This window comes from Clarias gariepinus, chromosome 2 (assembly GCF_024256425.1).
Source record: "Clarias gariepinus isolate MV-2021 ecotype Netherlands chromosome 2, CGAR_prim_01v2, whole genome shotgun sequence".
NCBI lineage: Eukaryota > Metazoa > Chordata > Actinopteri > Siluriformes > Clariidae > Clarias > Clarias gariepinus.
In genome coordinates, this window is record NC_071101.1 from 19,602,722 (window position 1) to 19,629,568 (window position 26,847).

Genomic DNA, 26,847 nt, shown 5'->3' on the forward strand with positions numbered 1-26,847 from the left:
GCTCTCTTTCTCACTTTCTGCTGTCTCCATCCTGCTCTCTCTCTTTCTCTCTCTGTGCTGTCAGCCAACACCCAAATAGAGAATTTATAATTAATAAAATATATTAGTTCAATTGCTCCATATTGATTCATAACAATTTTTTACTTCACTACTGGGTTTCTGCAGGTAATGTAAAAAGATAACATAATTTTGTTCTCTCTCCTGATCTGATCCTGGTTGTTACAAAACATTTAGTATATTCATCCATAGAAAAATTACATTTAAAATGAGTCAGGGTTTGTTCCAGTTATTCAACTGTCCACACATACATTGTATAGAACAAAGCCTAAATTCCATCGAAATAAGAAATTAACTATTATGTTAACTGTTATGTTAACTATATAACTGTTTAATTGCTTCTTTTTTTGTTCTATCTGAAAACTGGTCTGCCATGTAATAGGTTGTAAATATTATACTGCAAAGTTATGTATTTATTACCTTTTAAGGTATGTTTGAAAATAGTGAATGGTTTTGTACAATAATACAGACATGATAAACATATACACAGTGACCTGAAAAAGTATTTTGTCTCTTTCAGATTTTTTTTTTGCATATTTGTCACACTTAAATGATTCAAATCAAACAAATTTCAATATTACACAAACATTACCAGAGTGAATACAAAATACAGTTTTTAGTAGTAATAGACAACTTTAACAGAGGTTCTCAGATGCCACGCCAAATATTGCCATTATTGGTGTTACGCGGTGGGACACCACGTAACACCACGGGATGTGATAATATTTATAAGAGCCCTAACGCAGGTATTCTGTGGGGGTCACAAAATAGGAGTATGTGAGAGTGTTTATGATACATGCACGGGAAGACCTTCTAATTTGGACATAGCGTGGAATTATTAATAATAGGAACTAAAAATTAAACCAAAAAAACCTGAAAGCAAAAAGCTAACAAGTTCAAGTAGGCTTTATTGTCACTTCAACCATATACAGTTAGTACACAGTGAAACGAAACAACGTTCCTCCAGGACCAAGGTGCTACATGCAACATAAGATTCTAAAATTCTACATCTAAACATAAAATTACTACATAAATTAACAGAAAAAACTAAACTAGCTAACTAAGAGGCCTAGTTAGCTGGCTAGCAGAGACAAGACAGATAGCCCTAACATAAATTACAACATAAATGAACAGAAACTAACTAAGAAAGACTATCCACAGGGTTTTTTACAGACAACAGACAACATAAAGTGCACATGCAAATGTGCAAACAAAAGCAACAAAGTGACAGTGCGACAACATAACGTAATAATAAGGTGTTGAGGTGATGAGTTGAGGTAGTTACAAGAATTTAAAGGTTAAGAAGCTAGTGCAAAAAGTAGTCCAGTAAACAGAGCTCTGCCATCTCCTCAGGACCAGACAGGGCTCTGAAAACTAAAATTAAACTTTCTCGCCCTTTCTGGATGAACTTTTCTCCACCCTTAGTAAGTGCTTATGTGTGATTTATGTGCTTTTCACACTTGAACTGAGAGCACATTTTTGCCTTTGATCTTTGTCTTTGATGCATGCTTCTCTTTGTGTTTTGCCCTGATACCTTACTGGTGCTACCTAACGATCATATAAATTGTGTAGATATTACTAATATAATCACTAATTGCGCTTACGGCACCATCATCTAGATGGCCGCAGCTCTGCAGGCCACGGATTGTTCAGAAGCATATTTTCTTGCGCGCATGCGTTTGGGTGTGTGTTGGGGGGACTGGGGGCATCACGGGTAGTGTATGCTAAAACTAAACTTTCTCGTCTCTCTGAATGAATCCTCCCTTACTAATTTATGTGCTTTTCACACTTGAACTTAAAAAAAGAAGCTTGTGGCTCTTTCTGAATGCGCTTACGGCACTATCGCCTAGCAACCACGCATCTAGATGGCAGCGGCTTTGCCTGTTCAGAACTTGGCGGGGTAGCAGCCCATTCTAAACAGTGCAGGGAATTTTCTCGCGGCTCTGGCTCTCGCAATACACGCGCCGTTACAGTTGTATCTTTATTTCACAAATATGTGAAAATGTTTCAAATACAGAACACCAAAATGATCCTAAAGCTGGACATGTCCAAAACATATGACCCAGAGTGGCCACCCCTATATGACATCTAGAATATATCAGGTTTATTTCTGAGAACGTTCTTGCCAGTTCACTTCAATAAAGATGTAACCTATGTATTATGTTAAATTGCAATAGTTTTGTGTCATTCTGTCATTGTGTCAAATTGCTGATTAATTAATTCCCTTAATTGCTCACTGTCAGACTTTCTCTAGGACTAAATTCTCTTCCCACTGTTTAAAAAGACTAAAGAAGCTAAGAAAGCTCATTCAAGTCAAGTCAAATTTATTTGTATAGCACATTAAATAACAACTACATGTTTGACCTATTGTAAATGCTTTACAATGTTAAAAAGTCTATACACACTGTAAACCCCAATGCTCAAAGTAATTAAACATATTGAATACTGTTAACCTAAATAATTACAATTAGTTCAAATTAATAGACCTTAATGAGTATTTAGAACTTTTTGTTATTTGTGAGTTTGTAGAAATGACTCTTTTCAAGTTAGCTGAACAAATTTGATATTTTTAATATCTGTAAGTATTTAAGTAACAGTAACTGTCACCTTAAAGTTCCACAAACTTAAAATCTTTTAGACTAGCGATTTTGTTTCTGACGTCATCAGGGCAAAAGGGCACTGGTGGCTCAGTGGTAGGTGTTTAGCCAGCCATGCAAAAGGCCCGGGTTTGATTTCCAACAACTAGATGAAGTGCCTGTCCCAAGCCCAGATAAAATGGGAGGATTGTGTCAGGAAGGGTATTTGGCCTAAAACCTGCGCCAAGCTTGTGTGCAGACCGAAAGACCAAAAACAATTTGATTTGCAACACCTAGAAAAAAATGATTATAATTGCTATTAAATAGTATGAGTTAGGATACTGAATAATGCAAGTAAAGAATGATGATTATGAATGAGTACAACAAACTTAAAAAACTCATAGTTCAATTTACTTAAGACTGGAAACATCATTACTTAAAATATTTGATGTAACTGATTACCTAAAAATGTTAAAATTTCGCCAGCTTATTCAGATTTACATTGCCCTGTTGATAGCAGACCTTTTCTCATTTTTCACATAATTCAGCCACATTGGAGGGTTTTTAAGCATGAACGTTCTGTTTAAGGTCATCTCAATTAGATTTAAGTCCGAACTTTGACTGGTTCCAAAACCTTAATTATTATTATTTTTTTTTTAAGCGATTAAGAGATGGGCTTGCTGCTGTGTTTAGGATCATTGTCCTGCTGCATAAGCCAAGTGTGCTTGAGCTTGAGTTCATGAACTGATTGCTGCACATTCTCTGTCAGGATTTTCTGGTAGAGTGCAGAATTCATGGTTCTACAAATTATGGCAAATTGTCCAGGTCCTGCAGCTGCAAAGTAAAGTAGCCCCAAACCATCATACTACCAACACCATGTCTGACTGTTGCTTGATGTTCTTTTTAGGACATGATGTGTTAGTTTTACACCAGATGTAACAGGATACACATCATCCAAAAAGTTAAACTTTTGTCTCATCAGTCTGCAGAATATTTTCCCAAAAGTCTTGGGGATAATCAAGATGTTTTTGGAAAATGTGAGAGATGTCTTCCATTCAACTTTCCATTAATGTGCTTCTATACATCACCTCTGAACAGCCATCCTACTGAACCAGACTGAGAGACCATTTAAAGGCTCGGGCTGAGCTACTAAGCCACACAGTTTGTGTGACAGTTTTACAGTTTACAAAAGTATTCTAAGCATTTCACTGCATATCGTACTGTGTATGACTGTGTATGTGAAAAATAAAATTAGAATTTGATTATTAGGTTTACAGTTGTGCCATACTCCTTCCATTTCTGAATGATCGCTTGAACAGTGCTCCGTGGGATGTTCAAGGCTTTGGAAATCTTTTTGTAGTCTAAGCCTGCTTTAAATTTCTCAATAAATTTATCCCTGACCTGTCTGGTGTGTTCTTTGGACTTGATGGTGTTGTTGCTCCCAATATTCTCTTAGACAACTTCTGAGGCCGTCACAGAGCAGCTATATTTGTACTGACATTAGATTACACACAGGTGCACTCTATTTAGTCATTAGCACTCATCAGGCAATCTCTATGGGCAACTGACTGCACTCAGACCAAAGGGGGCTGAATAATTACGCACACCCCATTGATTCATGTTTGTGGCTGTAATGTGACAAAATGTGGAAAAGTTGTGCAATACTTTTGCAAGCCACTGTATAGCCAGAAAAAAAAAGCCAGTATCCACTTGTCTTGGTCTGTCATTGGCTGGGCTCCTGGACCAGACAGCTGCTCATTGGTAAGTCTCCCAGCCCTATCTCTTATAGACTTCACCCAGGTAAGCATCTGCTTTGTAGTTTCCATCAGCTGTGATGCGAACTACTGTGCCTTCTCTGAAACCACTCTGCTCCTCTTGTCTCTATTTTTGTAGATAGCCGTTCTAAAATTGTACAGGAATTCATTTCACTGTACCAGTCAGCTACCTGCTCCTGTTCAGGCTGTAATGTCCTGTAAGTGCAGGAGCCCTGGCCGTGGAGGGCAGTGGAGCAGGTGTGTCTGAAGCTGGTTCATTGTTAGCAGTATTAGTTTCACTCTTTTTTTAGAGACAATATGAGCAGGATTAACAGGAAAAAGTAAAAACTACTTTTCTTGGATTTTCCTCATCCTTTTCCCTTTGGTGACATGATTTAAATTTAAGCATTTGGCAGACACTCTTTTTTTTAGAGTGACTTTCAAAAGAGCTTTGTAGTTTTCATCATAGATCCTTACACTGAGTTACTAAGTTACTAACTAATTACCATCAGTCAAACACTGTTGAAAAGTTTTTTGTTAGTTTTTTTGGGAGCGGGGGAGTAAGGGAGATTAGCCTAAGTACTAAAGAAACAGATATGTCTTAAAGCGTCGTTTAAAAATTGCAAGGAACTCCAGTTAACCAATTTTACCACTTAGGTGCCAGAACAGAAAGGAGTCTAGATTCACATCTACCTCGATCGCTGAGAACACTGCTGAAGGAGCGGATTAAATATGGTGCTGGGTTGTTTTTGGCTTAGTAGGAAAGCATCAGGGGTTTGAATTTGAATTCGACCAGCTACAGGAAGCCGGTATAGAGAGCAGAGAAGTGGGGTGATGTGGATGCTGTAACTGTCTGATGAGAAATGATGAGGAGATAAATTAGATGAAAACACCCTAATGATGACCATAAGCACAACCTCTGCATTCCACCATGGTTCCGTCAACAATGTACTGACTTTATGTCAGGGGCCGAGTGGGACCGAAAATTGGCCCTGGTCTTACTGGCCCACTGCAGCACACCACATAAAACATCATAATACATTGGCTCATTAAGACAAACAACATATAAAGTTTATGAAGACAGTATTTTAGCTGGTCATCTTGTTGCAGTGTAAGATATACCACTCAGTACTATAAGCGGTCAGTGATGATGAACCAGTGCCTGCTGATGATGCCCAACACCTCTCCCCTTCTCTACCCAAGTGAAAGGGATGGCAATCAAACTGAACAGGTAAGCTGGAATAAAATAGTAGCAGCATCAGCTCGTGCTAGTAATTATTATGGTAGTCAATGTTAATTATTTTAAATTAATATTGACTACCATAATAATTAAAATTAATAACTAGTTTACTAGCACGAGCTAATGCTGCTTCTGATTTTATTCCAGCCTAGTTTGATTGGCATCCTTTTCACTTGGCCGGGTAAAGAAAGGGAGAGATGTTGGTCATCATTGCAGGCACTGGTTTATCATCACTGACCCTGCTGCTGGTTCCAGCTTCGAAATCCCTGACCCTAATGTTAGAGCTGTCAAAGCTTGCGGATCTGCAACTTCCCTTCATGCCAAAGGCATAATCTGTTAATTTGAAGCATTTTTGTAATTGAAGCATCTGCCTCTAAAGCTTTTTTTTCTTCTCGCGTAACTTTTCAGCTCCACCTTTTCTTTTTTCCCCCTTTTTAATTGATGTAAATTATTATTCATTATTTGCCCAGAGAAATTTGCTGTATCGAGAAAGGATCAATATTTCTCCCTCTGTAAATTAAGTGAAAGGGGGTGTGTTTCAGGATACATATGGAATAAACCAAACTAATTAATAGTTAGGGAGGGAATGCAATACATTTGCATGCACACAAACACACGCTTTTTCTGCCTCAAGAGACCCATTTCCATGAGACTTTTAGTACTGTATATCATATGATTTCTCAAAATTACAAAGAAAAACATTCACTTTTTAGTATGGCCATTAACAGTCATCTAAAGAGTTACATATTTAATTGCAGTTAATTATTGTAATTTTACATAAATAGTATGATACTTGCTCTATTATAAAATGTTATAAAATGTGAAGTTCTCAAGTACATGGTGTAACTTGCATGAGAGTTGCATAGGAGTAGCTGAATGTTCACCTGGAAGGTAGAACTTGCCTCTCGTGTGCGCTCCACCTGCCTGCCTAGTGCCACCTGCTCAGCACAGCTCACCACACCTGCTCCATCCGGCCTCACTGTGACGCAGAGGATCCTGTGCCTCCTGAGCTTCAACCAGCGGACATGTGCCATTCACCTAGGCGCCACCAGAACTACTGTGCTTGTAACGAGCATAACTAAACTATGACTGCATACCTTTGAGCTTAACTCAACTGTGCCTAAAGAACACTGTTTGTGATTGTAACCTCTGGTTCTCATGTGTTCCTTCCTTGTGTCAGACCCATTACAGTAACAAAGTCAAACTGTCATCCACTTTTTGTCTCCCATACATTGGCCCAGGATGGAGCTACAGTGAACATGAAGCCTAACATTAGCTAAGATCATCTTAGTAATGTTAAGTTACCTCAGTATACCAATACTGTAAGTTGAAGCACATCAGCCTCACAACGCTAACTGTTTAAAATAACCTCTAAGCTAATAAAATACAATCGCTTATCTAGAATAAAGAGTCAAAACATGGTCATCTTCACCTCCACATCTTCTAATGTCTTTGTTTTTGTTTTCAAATACTCAACTTGTTGCCTCAGCAAATTTCATTGTAAGAAACATTGAAAAAAATGAATAAGAAGCTACAATACCTGAATGAATGATTTAATATCGCATTGTTGGCCCAACTTCTACAATGGAATATGTTGAGACAAAAAGTAACATTGTGTTCTTGAACACTTTGAAGACACAGACTAAATAAACTAAAAAAAAAAAATTGAACCAGCAATTTACCTTTCTACATTAAAATCCAAAATGACTGTAAAGCTATACAAATTATTATTATTGGACTTTGGAAGAAAAAAAAGTCTTCAAAAATCAAATCTTTGCTAGTTTTTAAAAATGTTCATGATATTGTAACATAAGAGAATTGGTAAGAATTGGAATGACTGATAAGCATTTGGTGTTATCCAGGTATTTTACTGACCTTTATAATAAAAAAGGTAAGTAAAATAGAATCTGTATTCTGTATCTGCTCGAAAATTAGAATGCAAATGGCATCAAACTAAATTGTTAGTATTTTAAATAGCATGGAAGGAGAGCATCCTGAACTATAAAAAAGCACTCAGTGCTGCTAAATCATTGTATCTCTCTACTCTTAGAGAAAATAACAAAAACAATTCTAGATTTTTACTTAATTCTGTAGCTAAATTAACTAGAAACAAGACCACTGCAGGAATCTCCACAACATACAGAAGTGAGGACTTCTTGAACTTTTTTTTTTTTTTTTACGCAAAAATTCAGGCTTTGAAACCAGACAATTTAGATCAGATTTAGATTTCACTCATCGCTTCCTCAAAATTGTCAACCTGTGAATTAGATCCCATACCAACACATTTTCTCAAACCGAGTACCATCAATGACAGAACCCCTATTGAAAATAATTTACTCTTTAATCAGCAGTGAATACTGTATGTTCCCAAAAACATTACATTAGCAGTTATTAAACCGCTAATCAAGAAACCTGACCTAGACCCTTGTCAGCTGTCCAATTACAGGCCGATAACAATCCACACCTTTTTCTCTAAGATTCTGGAAAAATTAGTAGCACAGCAGCTATGTTCATATGCATAGGAATGGCATAAACAAGTCTCTGTGCTGTGATGAGGCCTAAATCCTGTATCAGTCAGGATTTAGGCCTCATTACAGCACAGAGACAGCGCTTGTTAAAGTAGTAAATGACCACCTATTGGCCTCTGATCAGGGTTGCGTCACTATACTTGTGTTACTCAACATCAGTGCAGGTTTTTGACATTATTGATCATAGTATTCTCCTTCACAGATTAGAAAATGGAGTAGAAATTAAGGGAACGGCCCTCTTGTGGCTCAGATCCTATATGACTGATAGTTATCAGTTTTTACATTTAAATGGTGACCATTCTGCATGTTCTCAAGTGGAGTTTGGTGTTTCACAGGGTTCTGTTTTAGGCCCACTGCTTTTTTCTCTTTGAATGCCCTATCTGGGCAACATAATTCGTAAACATGGTATTAGTTTTCACTTTTATGTTGATGACACAGTTATACGTCTCAGAAAAAACAGACAAGAAAAAACAGCTTACTAAAGTTGAGCAATGTGTGCAGGACATAAGAGATTGGATGTTAATTAACTTCTTTCTGCTTAATCCTGATAAGACATAACTTCTAGTCATAGGATCAAAAGCAGCTAGAAGAAAAGCTTTCTAATCACACCAGGCCCGTGGTTCGAACAACCCACCCCCCACTGCCAAAGGTCCAGAATTTTTTGTTATTATTATTATTAAAAAAAATTTTTTGAGACAGATTAAAATTGTTGGGCATTATTTAAAATAACACTTTATTACAAAACAATTTACAAAAAAAAAAAAAAAACGCGACGTGACAAATCTGCGCAGTACGGAGCCCTGGAAGTCACCTAGAGAAGAAAAAAAAAAAATCTGTGGCAACAGTTTTGTAATTTGTGCCCTCAGTTTGATAATCCGTTCCCACAACTTCTTAAACTGTTCCCTCAGTTTAACTATCCGTGCACTCAGATTTTGTCATCCGTACCCACAAATTCATAATTCTGTGCCCACGCTTTTGCAATCTGTTCCCACAGGCTTGTATACAGCCTTCTTTTAGAAGAACAGGAAGCTTCCCACTACGTGTTAATGAATCTTATTATCCTATTTATTATGGATTGTTAAGTGTAATACACCGAACTGTCTTACAGCATGCTTACAGTTATTCTCTAGCTATCAATTGTAGCAGCTTTGAGGTAGAATACTGTGATTTAATAAGAATGATTTGCATTAAAATCTTGTGATAATCAGTACATTATTATACTTATTATTGTTGTTATTATTATTATTATTAGTGAGATTATTATTAAATGAGCCCACTACCAATACACAGAAATTAACGATTCTGCCACTCTGAAAAATATATAATAGATTTGTTCTTAGACACAGCACAGGTTCATTCTCAGAGGTGACAGGAGATGCAGATATAAAAAGTATCAACTTTTATTACAAACATAAAAACAAAACAGAAAAACAAAAGATAAGCAATCCCCCTATAACATGTAATAATCACATAAACAACTTCACACGAAAGACTGACTGGGCTACGCCAAAATGTCCAAGTACACTATACAACAGATGAGGCGTAATAGCAGGCAATAGGGTGCACAACAAGGCCTTCACAGTACCTCACATTTCCTTACACCCATGTATAAACACTCGCGTGAAAGGGAGACCGCCATCAGGACTACACCCCACCTTAGGCACTTAGCTCCTGTAACAACAAAAGTATGTTATGCGTTTCTCTCGGTGTTAGCACCGACACCCTGGTAACACCATCACTCTAAGAGTCTTCACACCACTTCTCACACAAACAAGGGGGGTAAGCTTAATTAATAAAAGAAAACTCAAGGCAAACCAGATACACTTAACACAAATCATAAGAAAAGGAAACAATTTAAAATAGTATGGTCAAAACTATGTACAAAGATAAAGAAAAGAAATCAAATCCACCACTAAACACAAACACATGCCACACATACATGCACAAAAACAAAAAACAGAATCCAACAGAAAATGCACAACAAAAAGTATTTAAAAGGAATTATGAGGAGCAAACCAGTTCAGTGCAGCAGTTAGCTCCCAGGCCAATAGTTTCCACACAGTCCCAACTGCACAGAAAATCATTGCACACAAAATGCTTCTGACCCGTCTATGATCAAATTGCAATCTAACCAGACCAGCTGACTCTACACGCTTGACAAACAGATAAGAGTCCTAAACTACATACCATATAAGTAGAATCCTATGCAACCCAATCAAGCAGTCGAACAACTTGCAGGAGAACTGAGAGCAGAAATGTGTCTATACATCCAATAATAGTCATAGCTAACAGGTTTGAATCTGTCTCACACCAACTTCTGAATCTAAATAAATATAGACAAATACAGGTAAGCATGTGAGCAAATTCAGAGAACTATGGCACTTTATAACCAACTGCCTTACCTGTAGATGGATAACCTCAGGCCAATACCAGCAAGAGGGCTTCATTAAATGCATCGTTCTAGGGGAAAACACACAACCATAAGCTGCAGTATACCACAAGTAACCTGACCAGCCTCACTTCAAATTTAAATTCAAATTTTATTTGTCACATACACAGTCATACACAGTACGATATGCAGTGAAATGCTTAGACAACTGCTCGTGACCTAAGAATAAAGAATATGAATAGGAAATAAATATGAAAATTAAAATAAAGGGTAAGTTTAACTAGGGAAGAATAAAATAAAAATATACAAATAAAAGTTAAAAATAAAATATCTGTACACAAAAATACACAATATAGAAAATATATGGAGAATATATGAAAAAATGTAAAACAATAAGAGCAGCCGAATAAATGGTAATAAAAGAATAGTTATGTCCATGGTTGTGCAATTCACATATTAAAAGTGACTTGTGCAGTGCAAATATGCTTAAAGTGATTTGTGGTGATTTTGATTTGATGACCACGAAGTGTAGTTGTGCAGTGGCCAATAGTGTAAACAAATGTCCAGAATGTCCAGTGTGTGTGTAAAAACCATATGTGTGGGTCAGTACTGTGTGGTGGTGTGATTGTGATTGAGAGACCGTATTGCCTGCGGGAAGAAGCTCCTACTCAGTCTCTCTGTGTTGGCCTTCAGGGAGCGGAATCGCTTTCCTGACCTCCATTGTTGGGATGGCTGAGGTCCTTCACTATCCAGGTAGCCAACCAAACATAAATAGGAGGAGCCTAAGCAGTCCTGCCACAATGGTTCAGGACTTTTCAGGTCATCTGTGTTTAAGTACCTCCTTATTGTGCTCCTTGTAACACAACCACAACTTTTTCCAGAGCAGCCTGTATTTCTCTCAAAGTTGTTTGTGAGTTTTTTCTTGCGCCCTAACAATTCTTTTGGCAGTAGTGGCTGAAATTTTCCTTGGTCTTCCTGAACGTGACTTAGTATAAACAGAATCTCTTATTTTCTAACTCATAAAGTTTTACCTTTTCTTACCTTGTATACCTTTTCATATCCTTTTCCTGCCTAAAAGGCAGGTTCACTGGCAGTTCTTTTGCCTTCCCCATGGTGCAGTATCCAGCCAGGTCAGAGCATCTCGAGCTGAGAAACTATTCAATTTTGCAGAGTTACAATTGGAGCCACAATAGTTTTTTTTTATAACTATAAAACAGAACTGCCAAATTCTGCCACATAGTGGTATGTGACAACATGCCCATCCCATAAAAGGAAAAAAACTCCAAGAACAAGAGGAAAACTGTAGGGCAGAACAACAACAAGGCACTTCTTCTGACATGATACAGGTATGTCATAAGAAGTGCCCTGTTGTTGTTCTGCCCTACGGTTTTCCTGTTGGTCTTGGAAATTTTTTCTTTTATATGGCATAATGTTTACTTAACATGGTGTGAATGTGCATCTTTTTGTCCAGAGGTGTGACTTTGCATAGTGTTAATATACGTCTCTATACATTCTAATATGCTACTGTATGTTAAAGACAAAAACACCCTTAATTACTATGAGCATGAAATTACCATAGCTCATACTTAGCAGAGTTATGTATTTATGTAAAACATGCTGGTGCAGCATTATTAACTACTACATAAAAATTTACATTTGGCTGACATTTAAAAATGTTTATATCATTATTTTAAAAGTAGATGAGTGACAGAGCACTTAATGTAATAACAAATACATGGAAATAATGCAGTAACGTCCAGTGGCACGGTGTCTTATATGCATAATAGGTTGGACCATTAAAGCATAGTTAGTGACTGGTACTTACAGTAGACACTGAAACATTATATATCTTTAAGATGACAAGCTTAACATAATCATGAAATTATGTTGACAGTGCAAGAACTGCAGTTAACTAACTGTGTCATTGCGGGGGATCAGGGTTCACAGACCCATCACGGATTGGGAAGTGTCCTGCCATGGAGCAGGTGGCTATTAAAACTTCTACTGTACGCTCTTGTTCCCTTACAAAGGCTACACTCGATGCTGCGTGAAAACGCTATGGGGACATCTTTCTGTGTTGCCGGTTGTGAAGCATGTGTGTATCAAACACGCCAAATTTTGGCATATATAACCTTGGTCAGCTGACATCATCTGATGAAGCCTGCAGGTTATAAATAGGAGTGAACTGGAAACATACCTCAGATCTTTTTGTCTTTAAGGACCGTATTGTGATATTGCGTGTGACGTGTGCAAGCGAATTTAAAAGTATTAACTCACCGAGATGGTGGAATTTGTTTGGAGATCGGTGCCTCCGCTCTTTTTGAGTGCGATTTCCACACCGTTGCTTCGGCGCATTCCTGGGTTGAACAGTGCAATCCGGCAGGCGTGCACGAGACGGGAATCCTCCTTTCTCTCGCGTCCTCACCGGATCAGGAAGTTTTCCGTTCACTTCTCAAGTGCGCTCCGGCACTTCTTGTGAATGGATATTACTCTCGCTTCTGCAGGTAAGTAATGCATGCGATCAAGCGATCGCATTTCGTATTTGGCCGCGGAAGCGGGATTTCCCCAAGCGCTAAAAAAAAAAAAAAAACGACAGGTTTGCAAGGCGCGGTTATATGATAATGTCCCAGATATAGAGCCACTTGGGGCTATCTCTCCTGGGACATCATCCTCCCTGAAAAAGCATACACTCCCCACCAAGCCGTGTAGACTGACATCTTCCCTGGTGAGGAAAAGCTTTCAGGCAGCTGATCAAGCTGGTGCTCTACTGCACACCAAGGTGGTTTTGCAGGCTTACCAGGCTGACCTGCTGAAAGACTTGAGCATTGGCGGGGCTCTACAACGTCGTTCCTAGAATAACGCTGAGCCACAGACCTGTCTCTTCGTGCAAAAAAGCAGACGGTCCGTGCTATCGGCTGTTTTATGGCTGCGATGGTGTTCCGCGAGAGTTACCTGTCGCTAAATCCCACCAGGGGAATCAAGGGTAAGGATTGTGCATTTCTCCTTGATGCCCCCATCTCGTCCTCTGGCCTGTTTTGCGACGCTGCTAACGTCGCCACTAGGTTCGGGAGGCGAAATCATATGAACAAGCTTCGGGAAAGTCCTTCCCTGACATGCTCAAGGGTCGGGACTGTCGGCCACCCAGCCCCGACCGGGTCTCTAGCGAGGCGTGAAGCACAGAGTCAGGCACCCCCTCGTAAGACTGGGGTGCGGCGCACCACGCTTTGCAATCAGCCTCGAAGAAGTCGGGCCTATGTACTGTCTTTTTCATGAGGAATAAGTCCTAAGGGCTCATTCTTCCAGGACCATGGGGGCCCCCCGGGGAGGGTCATGTAGAATCCCTCTCAAGGATGTAGTGTTCTCTCTGGCATCTCCAGGAAGTCGGTGTTCTTTCTCCGCCAACACTGGTGTTTCGGACAACACCAGTTTTTAAGAAATGTTAGTTTTTCGGTTTTCTCCTGCCATGTTCAGGATGACGAACAGCTAACACCCCCCATCTAACCACAAAGACTCTGCCTCTTTCAAGAAACTGGCAGCATGGAAGCTACTGCCAAGTATATCTCCTTGGGTACTGAGCACTGTAGTGAGAGCTACAGTATCTAGTTCTCACATCGCTCCCTTGTTCAACGGCATTGTCTCCACTTCCGTCAAACTGGAAGGGGCGCATCTGCTAATTTTGGAGTTACAAGACGTTCCTGGAAATAGGGGCGATAGAACATGTTTCTCTACCAGGCAGAGAGTCAGGCTACTACAGTCGGTTTTTCTTGGTTTCCAAGAGGAACTGGGGGCCGCGTCCGATTTTAGATCTACGCGGGCTGAACCGCTATCCAATAAGACAGGTTCAAAATTTTGACTGTCAAAGTGATTGCTCTTAAATCCAACCAGGGATGGGTTTGTGACAATCGATCTGGAGGACGCATATTTTCACAGAAATATTGCCACGACACAGAAAGGGATTTGATCGCAATGCGGGCACAGGGGTCTCCTACGCGTGTCGAATCCATTTCCAACACCCTGAAGGAAACCAAGCTGGGCCAGAAAGTGACTGTTAAAAAACATCACTTTCACATGGCAGCTGTGTCCACGGTGATACCTTTGGGCCTCTGCACATGAGACCATTTTAGTTGTGGCTAAAAGCAAGGGGATTGTACTCAGGACCAATCCCCAGAGGCAAATAAGGGTTACGCGCCAAGGGCTTTGTACCCTTTCTATGTGGTTCAGACCCCGTTTTTTTTTTACTTTGGGTCCCACCCTACGTGCGTCTTTTGTCATCGCAGACGCTAACGACAGACGCTTTCCTCACGGGCTGGGTTGCGGTCTTGCATGACCGTCCAGCCCAAGGGAGCTGGAGAGGCCATCTTCTCGCGTGGCACATTAATTGCCCCGAATGATGGCTTTATTTGCCCTGAAACACCTCCTCCAACAGTTAAGGCTACCATGTCCTAGTGCGGGTGGACAACACTACGGTATCTCATAAATTGAACCTTTGAAGCTGGCAGTTATTAAGCCGCTTCTTAAAAAATCTAATTTGAACGCGAATGAAATAACAAATTATAGACCGATTTCAAACCTTCCGTTCATATCAAAAATATTAGAAAAAGTAGTATCAGCTCAAATATGCACATTCTTGCAGGAAAACAACATCCTAGAAGAATTTCAGTCAGGTTTCAGGCCCCATCATAGTACAGAAACTGCACTAGTTAAGATTGCAAACGACTTGTTTTTAGCTTCAGACCAAGGCTGCATCTCAATACTAGTCTTACTTGATCTAAGTGCTGCATTCGACACCATAGATCATAATATTCTCATAGACCGCCCACAAAATCATATAGGTATTCAGGGGCAGGCATTAAAATGGTTTAGATCATACCTGTCTGATCGATACCATTTTGTAGATCTAAATAGAGTACCGTCTGATGTAATGCCAGTGAAATATTGGGTCCCACAAGGGTCAGTTTTAGGACCTCTCCTGTTCTCAATTTACATGCTTCCCCTGGGAAACATCATTAGAAGGCATGGAATTAGTTTCCATTGTTATGCTGATGATACCCAATTATACATCTCAACAAAACCAGATGAAATACCCAAGTTGTCTAGATTAACAGAGTGTGTCCAGGACATAAAAGATTGGATGACCAATAACTTTCTTTTACTAAATTCAGATAAGACAGAGATATTGCTCATCGGCCCAAAAACCAGCACACAACAGCTTTCAAAATTCAGCCTGCGTTTAGAAGGATGTACTGTTACTACTAGCTAAACAGTAAAAGACCTGGGCGTGATATTAGACAGTAACTTGTCTTTTGAAAATCATATTTCCAATATCACAAAAACAGCCTTTTTCCATCTTAGAAATATTGCCAAACTTAGGAGTATCCTATCCGTATCTGATGCAGAAAAGCTAGTTCATGCATTCATGACCTCCAGACTGGACTATTGTAATGCATTACTAGGTGGTTGTCCTGCATCCTCAATAAACAAGCTACAGTTAGTCCAAAATGCAGCCGCCAGGGTTCTCACTAGATCCAGAAAATATGATCATATAACACCTATATTATCATCCCTGCACTGGCTACCTGTTCAATTTAGAATTAATTACAAAATAGTACTACTTACATACAAGGCTTTAAATGGTTTAGCTCCCTCATACCTAACCAGTCTTTTGATACGCTATAATCCACAACGTCCCTTAAGATCACAAAACTCCGGACTTCTGGTAATTCCCAGAATTTTTAAATCTACAAAAGGGGGCAGGGCATTTTCATATTTGGCTCCAAAGCTTTGGAATAGCCTTCCGGACAGTGTTCGGGGAGCAGACACGGTTTCCCAATTCAAAAGTAGGCTCAAGACGCATCTCTTTAATCTGGCATACGCGTAACTCATCCCATAACCTCATACTCCAGTACACCTATCCTGAATGGCAACTACGCTAATTCTCTCCATCTTTTCTGTATTTTTCTACCCATCCTGAGACATCTGGAGATTGTGCCAGCTTCAGTAGACAAAGGCCAACCCTGCGAGGTTTCTAAGGCATCTTGAGAAGGACCTGCTCCAGCTAGATTCTGCTTTATGATGGCTGGAGCTACACATCCTGCTCCTGTGCTTCCAGTGATCCTGACCCCATCTGCCCTCTGCACCTACTGCTGAACTGAATCTACACAACTTCTGATATATTGAACTTTCACCTGCACAACACACTTGATGTTATTTCTATCTGTTATCACCCAGATGAGGATGGGTTTCCTGTTGAGTCTGGTTCCTCTCAAGGTTTCTTCCTATTGCCATCTCAGGGAGTTTTTCCTTGCCACTGTTGCCGTCACCCTTGCCGTCACCCTCATCAGAGACATTTCATTCATCATTCATTCATTTCATTATTATCACACTTCCAAATATTTTCTTTTCTTTCCTTTTCTATAAAAAAAAAAATCTTTAATTTTTTTTTGTGAAGCTGCTTTGGGACAATGACCATTGTTAAAAGCGCTATATAAATAAAATTGAATTGAATTGAATTGAATTAAATAATCGCGCTTGAATAGCTAGCGCACCGGGTTCTCCTTGGGGCACAGGACGAGTTCCTGTCCCACTGGCCGATGTACATTATAGCTAAAGCCAGGGGATTACTTAAGGGTCAATCCCCGGAGGCAAATACGAGTTACGCGCCAGGTGGCTTCATACCCTTTCTATGTGGTTCAGACAGGTTGCATGGCACATCAATTGCCCCGAACTGATGGCTTTATTTTGGCCCTTAAACACCTCCTCCAGCAGTTGAGAGGCTACCATGCCCTAGTGCGAGTGGAAGACGACATTAGGGTAGGCTCGTACATCATCACCGGGGCGAACTGTGCTCACACCGCTTGAATAAGCTAGTGCACCAGGTTCTGCCTTGGGCACAGAGCGAGTCCCTGTCCCTCAGGGCGATGTACATTCTGGCTCATAATCACCAGAGCGGACTGTGCTGCGCTGCTTCAATAAGCTAGCGCACCAGGTTCTGCTTTGGGCACTGGATGAGTTTCTGTCCCTCAAGCGATTTACACTCCAGGGCACATGGAGTTGGAGCCCTGGAACCTTCACCCATTAGAAGAACTTATGCCCTCAAGGAGAGGGTATTTGAAATTGGTGCATGGCGAAATCTGTAGACCCAGTCCACTGCCGAATTGTTTCAGTGCTGGAGTTCTGCAAGACGTTTCCTCGGGCTTATGCCCTAGTACCCTCAGAATGTACATAGCCGCTGTTTCGGCCTGTCATGTTCTGACTGATGGGGTCTGGCTGACACCCCTTCCAAACCACTAGAGTCAGCGCCTGTCTGGCTTCTGACCCTTAAGATGTTTTTTCTTATAATTACTTTTGGAGATCTGCAGGCTTCCCATCCTGCCTAGACTTTGCCCCTGGGCTAGTCCTCACTAGAACTATTTTCATTCTTGTCCTCTGCATTTTACAGCTCCGGAGCAGGATAGGTTTCACTCACTGTCTTCAGTACTCTTCAAATTTACATCCACCGCGCTAGCCAGTGGTGTAAGTTTGAGCAGCCTTTTTATCACATTGGTAAGAGATGCTATTGCCCTAGCCTACGAGGCGTGTGTCACACTTCGCCTCGAGGAATCAGGGCTCACCCGACCAGGGGGATTGCCTCATCTATTGCGCTGGCAGGAGGTGTTCCCCTGCAACAAGTGTGTGATGTGGCAGGGTGGTCCTCTCTGCACACATTAGTGAGATTCTATAGTCTGGATGTTCATGCTACTCTGGGCTCACGGGCCCTCGAGTCAGCCTCCCAGAGATAGTTCTGAGACCTCCTCGGGCCTTTGCGCGCACATGCTACACAACCTTGGGGTCCAGACACAGTGCGGCGGCGTTGGCATTCTCGTTCCCATAGCGTTATCACGCAGCATCAAGTGTAGCCTTTGAAAAGGAACGTCTCAGGTTACTTTGCTGTAACCCTGTTACCTAAAAAGGCGGAAACGAGATGCTCCGCTCCAATGCCACACTGCCTGCATGACTTTCCGACAAAACTGATCTGAGGAATGTTTCCAGTTCACTTCTATTTATAACCTGCAGGTGCGCTTCATCAGATGATGTCACCTGACCGAGGTTATACAGTGGTGTGAAAAACTATTTGCCCCCTTTATGCAAAAGCAGAGTAAGCTTCTCTGGCGCCAGGAGAGACTCAGTCAAACACACACACACACACGTTGTCTTTCAGAAAGGTCTCTGTTTATTAACAGCAAAAGATGGGGTTTATATATGTTTGACCAAACGCCTGTGGAATATGTAACTACAAACTACATGAACCATTGTAAATGTCCTGGTGAGATCCTGAAGAATCAAACAGTGTTGCCAACATAGCGACTTTGTCGCTATATTTAGCGACTTTTCAAATCCCTCTAGCGACATTTTTTTTAAAAAGCGACTAGCGACAAATCTGGCGACTTTTTCTTGTGTTACTGGAGACTTTTGGAGACTCCGATGTGTCTGTACTGACTCTTCTCAACTTGCCACAGCAGCTGCCGCCGCTGGCCCCTCCCCCGTCCCAAAGCACTCACAGACAGGCCTGTCCTCTCGCAGGAGTCAACCCCCCCCCCCAGCTGCAGTTACAGCAGGAGATGCTCACTCCTACGAGTCTTGACTGCCAATGAATTGCCCATGCGCAAATCCGCATTTTTATTATTTTTTTTAAGCGCCTAGTGACAAATCTAGCAACTTCTGGACAAACCTTAGCAAGTTTCCAAATGTCACCAATATTGTCCTGTAAGCACGAGGTCTTGCTTTCCCGGTAAAGTTACTCATCTTCCTGTGTCTGCCCTGATCGGTGTTGCAACGGACCTATCACTTACCTGCTTCTCTTTTGCTTGAAATAAACTATTTAATTTGACCATTTTCTTTTTTTCTTATTTATTTATTTTTTCTTCCGATGCACTTATATTACTCACTGTTACAAAGCTTAAGTACATAATTATATTGGACACATAATTATATGAGGAAGGATTAGGGAAAACACGCAAAATGCAAATACGACGTAATTACGTCATCAATATGCAAATACACGCATGACGTCATCTAGCGACATTTGGCGACTTTTCGAGCAGACTTTAGCTACTTTCCGTTGAAAATAGTTGGCAACACTGGAATCAAAGGAGAGGAAGATAGAGAGGTGTCCGTCCAGAAACAGATCACAAGATGTTGGCTCGAGTTAGGGGGAGAGGGGGAAGGAGACAGAGGGGGAAAGAGAGAGAGGGGGAGAGAGACATAAAGAGAGTATAGGAAGGTAAGCGTGGGAGCATTCACACCTTAAGGAGCAGATGCAAGAGGAGACAGGAAGATAGGAGCAGGAAAGATTTAACAGGTTAATATCAGATCTAGGAGGATGAGAGCAAGAGAGTAGAAATTACTCCTTTATATATAAAATAATTCTAACACTGTGATATATAATCTCTCAGTAATTGTCCTTAATCCCTGCCACAGGCTCCTAGAGTCACTCTGTTGGAGCTGTGACTCTAGTTTCCTCCCGTAGCGCTGCTTCGCCTCTTTCACCGCCTTCCGGACACTGTATGACGCAGCTTTGTACGGTTCCATGTCCCCCGACGTGAGTCCCGTGTTGTAGGCAGCGGTGCGAGATTTCAGAGCGTCGCGGATGGTTTTATCCACCCACGGCTTCTGGTTGGGAAACGTTTTAATAGTCTTTTTTTCCAGGGTATCATCCGCTAGTTTCCCGATGAATCCCACAACCACTTCCGTAAACACGCTGACGTCACCATCGGAGCTGTTTCTGAACATGTCCCAGTCTGCGTCATCGAGTGCGTCCTGTAACGCGGCCACCGATTCACGATGAATCAAGATAATCACGATGAATGCGGAGTGTAAATTAAAAAGCGGAGTATAATAAACAATGCATTAAGGTGATTGTCTAGTTGCAAACTGTGTACGTAGTCGGAAAACTATATTATGCCTACCTTTGTTACGTTAGATGGTTTATAACGATGTCTGTCGAAGATTAAGAAGTCATGTAAACACATCAGTAAACACATCGCGTTCGTATCTCTCTCTTTTTTAGTTGCTGCACGCGGCAGCGTAACAGCCCGTTATTTCATGCCCATGCAGTGATGAGAAAGACAAATCGAGTCGATGCATGTCCATTCTTTTAATTTCTGCGTTGTCAGGTGATAACATGACAAACTTCCGCGTAGGTTCCGTACTTAAATCAAACCAAAAACTACTTAAGAAAACAGACTCAGCCTCTATATTCCAGCGTTTTCCAGTTTGGACTGCATTACTCACAAAGCACTGCGTTGTGGGCAATGCTTAGTGGGTAATGCAGTCCAAAACTACACTCCCGTGGCTATACCCCACGTGTGTTGTGAAGACACGCCCCACAGAACTAGGGGGGGGCGGGCACAGCAGAGATCATAAGCATTTAAAGGAACATGCACTAAAATAGGTTGCTGAGAACAGAGCTAGTTTTTACCAGTTAAAAGTAGTGCTCTTTTTACACAACCATTGAGAATTTTTAATTAAATACATTACAAACTTTTTATTAGGACCCTAAAGATCATATTAACATTTAATGAAAAATGTTTCTGGATGATCCCTTTAAGATTGAGGGGGTTAAGAATCCGTTATCTAGACATTGTGTAAGAGGGACAGTTTTTCAAGTCACAGGGGATAATCTTGGCTTACACAGTTTATTAGGATTTCTGAAGTCATTTGGGGCTCAATATTGCTGTCGTTTCTATGTTCTTGAAAAAGATCGCTTTCAATGTGTTTTACAAAGATAACCCTGAAAACAACTGAGATGCATGCTCTGCATTGTAAAAGGTTACAAGATGACTCTACACTACCTCATGTTCATGGCGTCAAACGGGTGTGTTTGTTAAACTCACTCAATATTTCAAGACAGCAAACAATTTTGCTGTAGATATAATGCACGACATTTTGGAAGGTGTCGCTCAGCTAGAGGTAAAACTTGTTTTGCAGTGCATTGCATAATTTTCTGAGTGCTGATGATCTTGCTGGTCGAATACATGTTTTTGATTATGGTTACAATCAGCAGAGGAACCGTCCTCCAATGGTCAAATTGTTGGAAGCAACGGTTTGGGTATAAATGCCATCCAATCTTGGTGCTTGTTATGCAACATGCCTGTTATTTGGTGATTTAGTGCAGAGAAATGATAAAAACTGGCATCTTTTGCTTTTACTTCTACAGATTGTTAACATTTTATTTTCACCAGTCCTAACAGAAGGCATGACCATTTATCTTAAACATTTAATAACTGAAGATCACCAGCTATTTAAAAAATTATTTCCTAAAAAAAAATCTGTTGCCAAAGCATCACATAATGATGAAACATTACCCACAGTGTATAAGGAAAATTGGACCAATTCTGCACATGTGGTGTATGCGTTATGAAGCGAAACACAAATTCTTTAAAACACAATTAAAAAGCTTCAAAAACATCACCATACGCTAGCCAAAAAGCACCAGAGTTGTATGGCAATAAACTTGGAGTCTTTTAGCCAGCACAGATTGACTCTTGGTCCAGGGAAGATGATGGAACTTAGTAAACTTAAAGGTGGCATGGACATTGCTTCCAAACTAGGGGTGGAAATATTAGAACTTGTCTATTCTGTAAAGTGGATCAAACATCATGGCACAGAGTATCGCCCTGTCTTTCTTATCTGTACAGAAGTAGCATGTGAGATGCCAGTGTTTTGTAAGATCAAGACTATTGCTGTGAAAGATGAAAATGTACTGCTTTGTGGAACACTGATGGAAACACTCTGTTTTGATGACCATTACCAGGCTTTTACAGTCAGATCTCATCCAGACCGAATTTTAAAGGTAGTGAATGTTAATGAGCTGTTACAGTATATTTCAAACCATTTGATCTTTAAATGAAGTATGGAGCAACAGATTCTGCACTGCGTATAGTGCCCTATTGCCTTTTTATGCAGATGTAATGTTTTTAAGTTGTTAAAACATTGTTTTAACAAATGTTTTAAATAGTACATTGAGGTTGTTTTCTGTAACAAACAAACAAACACTCTAAGAATTGACTTTGAACTGTCGGAGAGAAAAGTAGTGACACAATAGAGTAAAATAATGACACTTATGGAGTTATTTGATCACCATTTTAACCTATTACAATACCAAATAGGTTTTAAAATTGTAAGGTATTGTAAATAACTCTACAAAAGTGAAATATTGACACCTGTGGTGTTAATTTTCCCTTAGTGTTAAATTGTGGTAACACTATCCAGTGTTGAGCAGTGTTAATTTTTTACTCCAAACAAAGTTAGTTTTACTCTGAAAATTGAACACTATGACGAGAGTCATTTTATCACCAATTCTGAGTGGCACCAAATACACTCTGGTCCAGTGTTAAATTTACCTTTTAAAAAGTTATTTTATCACTGCAAAATTTACAGAGTTAATGAGCTCACATGTACCTTACCAACAATACCATTCCTTACCTCATAGATGCAAGACAATGGTAAGAATCATACAGAATATATAGAGGGATTAGTATACCCATCATTGATGTAAAAAAGAGTTTAAGCTAAAAACAAGCTGACCAGATTTAATGTAATCAGTGATATTATTATTTCAGGTTGAAGCCACATACATGTCTATCTGTCTTTCTGTACGACAGAACTCTCTGCCTGAATTATTAATACAAAGAAATATTATTTTGTAAGGTTGAGTATCTTACGCCTTGTTTACGCTATATTGTACTTCTTTCGTCGTCCGCCAAATACACTCACTGGTCGGTAATTGGAGAGTGAATCATACATGAGAAATCAAAAAAACAGATCGCATAAAGATGAAGTTTTTTCTTCGACACGTTAAAATTCACTTATACCACCTCTGTGCTGTTATTTCAGTGGTGGAAAATTAAATAATCCCAGTAAAAATATTCAGTTTAGAATTTCTAATTAATATTTATTAGTGCAGGTGTTTGTTTACATTGAGCAAGTTACTTATTAGTAGCTTATTTTAAAGTAGATTATTGAATCCAACACATGACCATTCATAACATTACTGACCAACTGACCAATGTACAGACAAAACTTTTTTTTATTTTTATTTTTCATACAAAGTACATGGATCAACTTATGATTGGTTACAAGTTACATGATCAAACTATCACCTCATGCCTGGAAACTTCCATGTCTATACGTTTCAATGTTACAACATAAATCTTTATCATCCTGCTTTTTAGCTTATACAGCATATACCTTTAGTTAATATAATTTTACATAAAGCTGACAATGCTCTGAATGCCATACCTAAAACACTACACAATGATAATACCACAATGATGATCATTCATGCACAGTGAATTAAACTAGTTTCGTAATCAATTACATTGGATACAGAGGTAGACTATTTTGTCTTTAGTAGTTCTACTTCACTGAAGTACTGTTCAAGTTACAGTACTTCACTGCTTATTAATTATGGTTGGTTTAATTTAAAACACACACACACACACACACACACATACTCTACACAGAGAATTTCATTACAGAAGTAATAATAGAAGTAAAAAAAAGAAAAAAGAGTGTGCTGTGCAGGACATGTAGCCAAACATTTATGGTTACTGTAGATCCTGAATCAATAGGTTACATCAGCAGGAAGGTATTTAAATAAAGTTATATTTTTTCTATTAAAAAGATGGTAAATCATTATATACTATTTGTCATGTTGCCAACAACAGAATCAGCAACATGTATATAATTTTATTGACTACCAAACTTAAGTTCTACATTTTGATAAAAAATATATATATATATATATATATATATATATATATATATATATTTTTTTTTTTTTGTGTTAACACATAAGTATCAAATCAAACTTTATATGTTGACACATCTAATGAGCTAGTGATTGTTAGTCAGTCATAAGCAAGCAAACAGTCAAAGAAGATTGATCTGTGATGATGCAGTTAGGTTCATTACAATCCAAGGCAGATGCACTTGGATGGAAAAGCTCAGGGTGTTTCAGCATGTGCTTCTTTTAGGTTCTTTAAACAAAATTGGAAGCAGGACCTATAGTTGGTCTTGGTACATTACTGAAATTAACATGCAGTAGGTTGGTTGTAGATCAATACCTGGAAACATACAAATTCTTAAGAAGACAAGAACACTGGACATTTTTGCTCATAATTAAAAAATATATATAAATAATGTCAAGGACAAACAACTATTGTGCAACAGCAGTGTGCAAACTGTTTAAGCCACCCCTCATATCTTCATATTTTGTTTTTACATTTTGTATTTTTTTTTTGTTTAGTTTTGAGGAATATTTCTCCAGGCTTCCTGAAAGACTTTTTGGCTCTTATATTTGCTAAAATATTCAGTTTGGCTCTCATTTTCAGTCCAGTCTTGTACATGACCAGTTTCAGAAGATTTGTTTATATGTCACACATATAATATTATATTTGATATTTATATGTCACAGAGTGACATATAAATATCTTTAGGCACTTTGCATCCTGTCACTGTAAAACAGTTGATCTTATTTCTTTTATTTAAACTGCATAATTTAATTTATTTTAATATGAGGAAATGAGGCAGGTCTAGAGTCTAGAATACCTATTAGATAAAACAAACTGACCTATTTAAATGTACTGTAGAACCAAACACCATCACACCTCATTCTGTCAACTAGCAGACTACACCTAATAAAAAATAAAAAATAAACTGACTAGTTGGTACCCAAGATTATCACACTGTACTGTATGTATAAAGTAATATATGCATATAATATAGAATCATACATTCATTCCCCCTAAATCCAAAGCTACACATCATTATACAGAAACGGTTTTGTTTTATTAACTTACTTTCAGTAACTGCTTCATCCTCGTCAGAGTTGTGGTGAAACCTAAGCCTGTCACTGAAACACAGCACAGAGGAGACACAACTAAATGTCATTTGAAAACCAGTAATAAACATGTAGAATTATGTTAGTGGAATGCTTGGTGAGAGGAATGCTTGGACCCACTCAAACAATTTATTGTTCAGATTTATGACAGTGTGCGAGTGCACTGTTAACTCAAAACATTTTTCTAAGCAACCAAATAAAGTAAATGATTTAGATGCAATTTGATTAACTCATTCAAGGCAAGTCAAGGTTTATTTAAGTGATAATACCAAAAAAGGACATTTTTAACTTTTGAAAAGTTTATGAATACAACAACTGATCATAATGTAAAGTTGAATTTTATCATTTGTTTTAATAATAATGCACTTTTATTTAGAAAGTATTATTATATTATTTTAATTCATCACATGCCAATTAGCCTACTATGCATGTGGACTGTGGAAGGAAACCGAAGTGCCTTAAGGAAATCCACCAAGCATGGGGGAAACAAGCAACAGTTGCCTTCAATTATTTGAGTACTCTCAATTTATCTGGGCTTACAGCGTGTGTAATGTTTGACCTGATGCAATCACATGATTTCTCACCTTCTCAAATGACAGATGCTGATGCTGATGATTATGATGATGAGCAAAGAACAGATGATGGGCAACAGCACAGCCAAAACAATTGTAACAGTGTTTGCTGTAGAGAGTTAGAATTAAAGGCAGGGGATTCATCAAAATACGCAACTCCTTCAAGCTTCAAGAAACACATTGAAAATACTGTACTAAACTTTAAATAAAAAGCAAAAAATGTGTGTGAACTTATTAATAGTATTATTTTTTTATAATTAACTGAAAAATAAAAGTAAATTAAAAATGAATTTATTTTAGAATTTCATTTATTTTTAAAGTACACTAAAAACACATCCACCATGTTTAAGTATGTGCTGTTTGTTTCTTAGATCCAAAGTTCATTTATTTGATAAATATTTCATGTGATACTGTATGCTGTATAATATTCAGCTGCACCCAGACTCAAATTAAGTTTCAAATTAGTCTATTCTGTGAATTTAGGTTGTCAGGTTATAAAATAGGCAATCATACAAACATTAAAACAGGTATCAAATTTTTTTTAATATTTTATATATTGTTCTTTAGGGCTTTCTTTATCTACATAAAACTGTATTTTTTAACAACACAGTGTTCATAATAGTATATGGTAAAATATTTGTTCTTCAATTTTAATGACTCATTATAATTAATTATTTTGACACACTATAAACTCCAAGTCATTTTCTTCTACATTAAAAGTCATATCTCAGTAATTATAAAAAGCTGTATATACATGATACACCTTGTTTTTTTGTTTTTGTTTGTTGGCTTGTTTGTTTAATTTCCCGTGTTTGTGCGTGTGTCCACATTTTGTAGTGGAGATTGTCTG

The 26,847-nt window shown here is 38.9% G+C and overlaps 2 protein-coding genes across 2 annotated transcripts in view; both read right to left on the bottom strand.

Annotated features, from left to right (window-relative positions):
- LOC128540429 (receptor-type tyrosine-protein phosphatase eta-like) overlaps positions 1–26,847 on the bottom strand; it is a 138,648-nt gene that overhangs the window by 57,265 nt on the left and 54,536 nt on the right. The window lies entirely within an intron of this gene.
- Positions 24,425–26,847, bottom strand: part of LOC128505630 (receptor-type tyrosine-protein phosphatase eta-like) — a 45,202-nt gene continuing 42,779 nt past the window's right edge. Inside the window, exons 5-7 of the mRNA XM_053476160.1 lie at positions 26,010–26,106; positions 25,385–25,437; positions 24,425–24,649 (exon numbers count right to left, since the gene is read on the bottom strand). Coding sequence (XP_053332135.1) covers positions 24,588–24,649; positions 25,385–25,437; positions 26,010–26,106 — 212 coding nt within the window. The 3' untranslated portion in view covers positions 24,425–24,587. The remainder of the gene's footprint in view (positions 24,650–25,384; positions 25,438–26,009; positions 26,107–26,847) is intronic.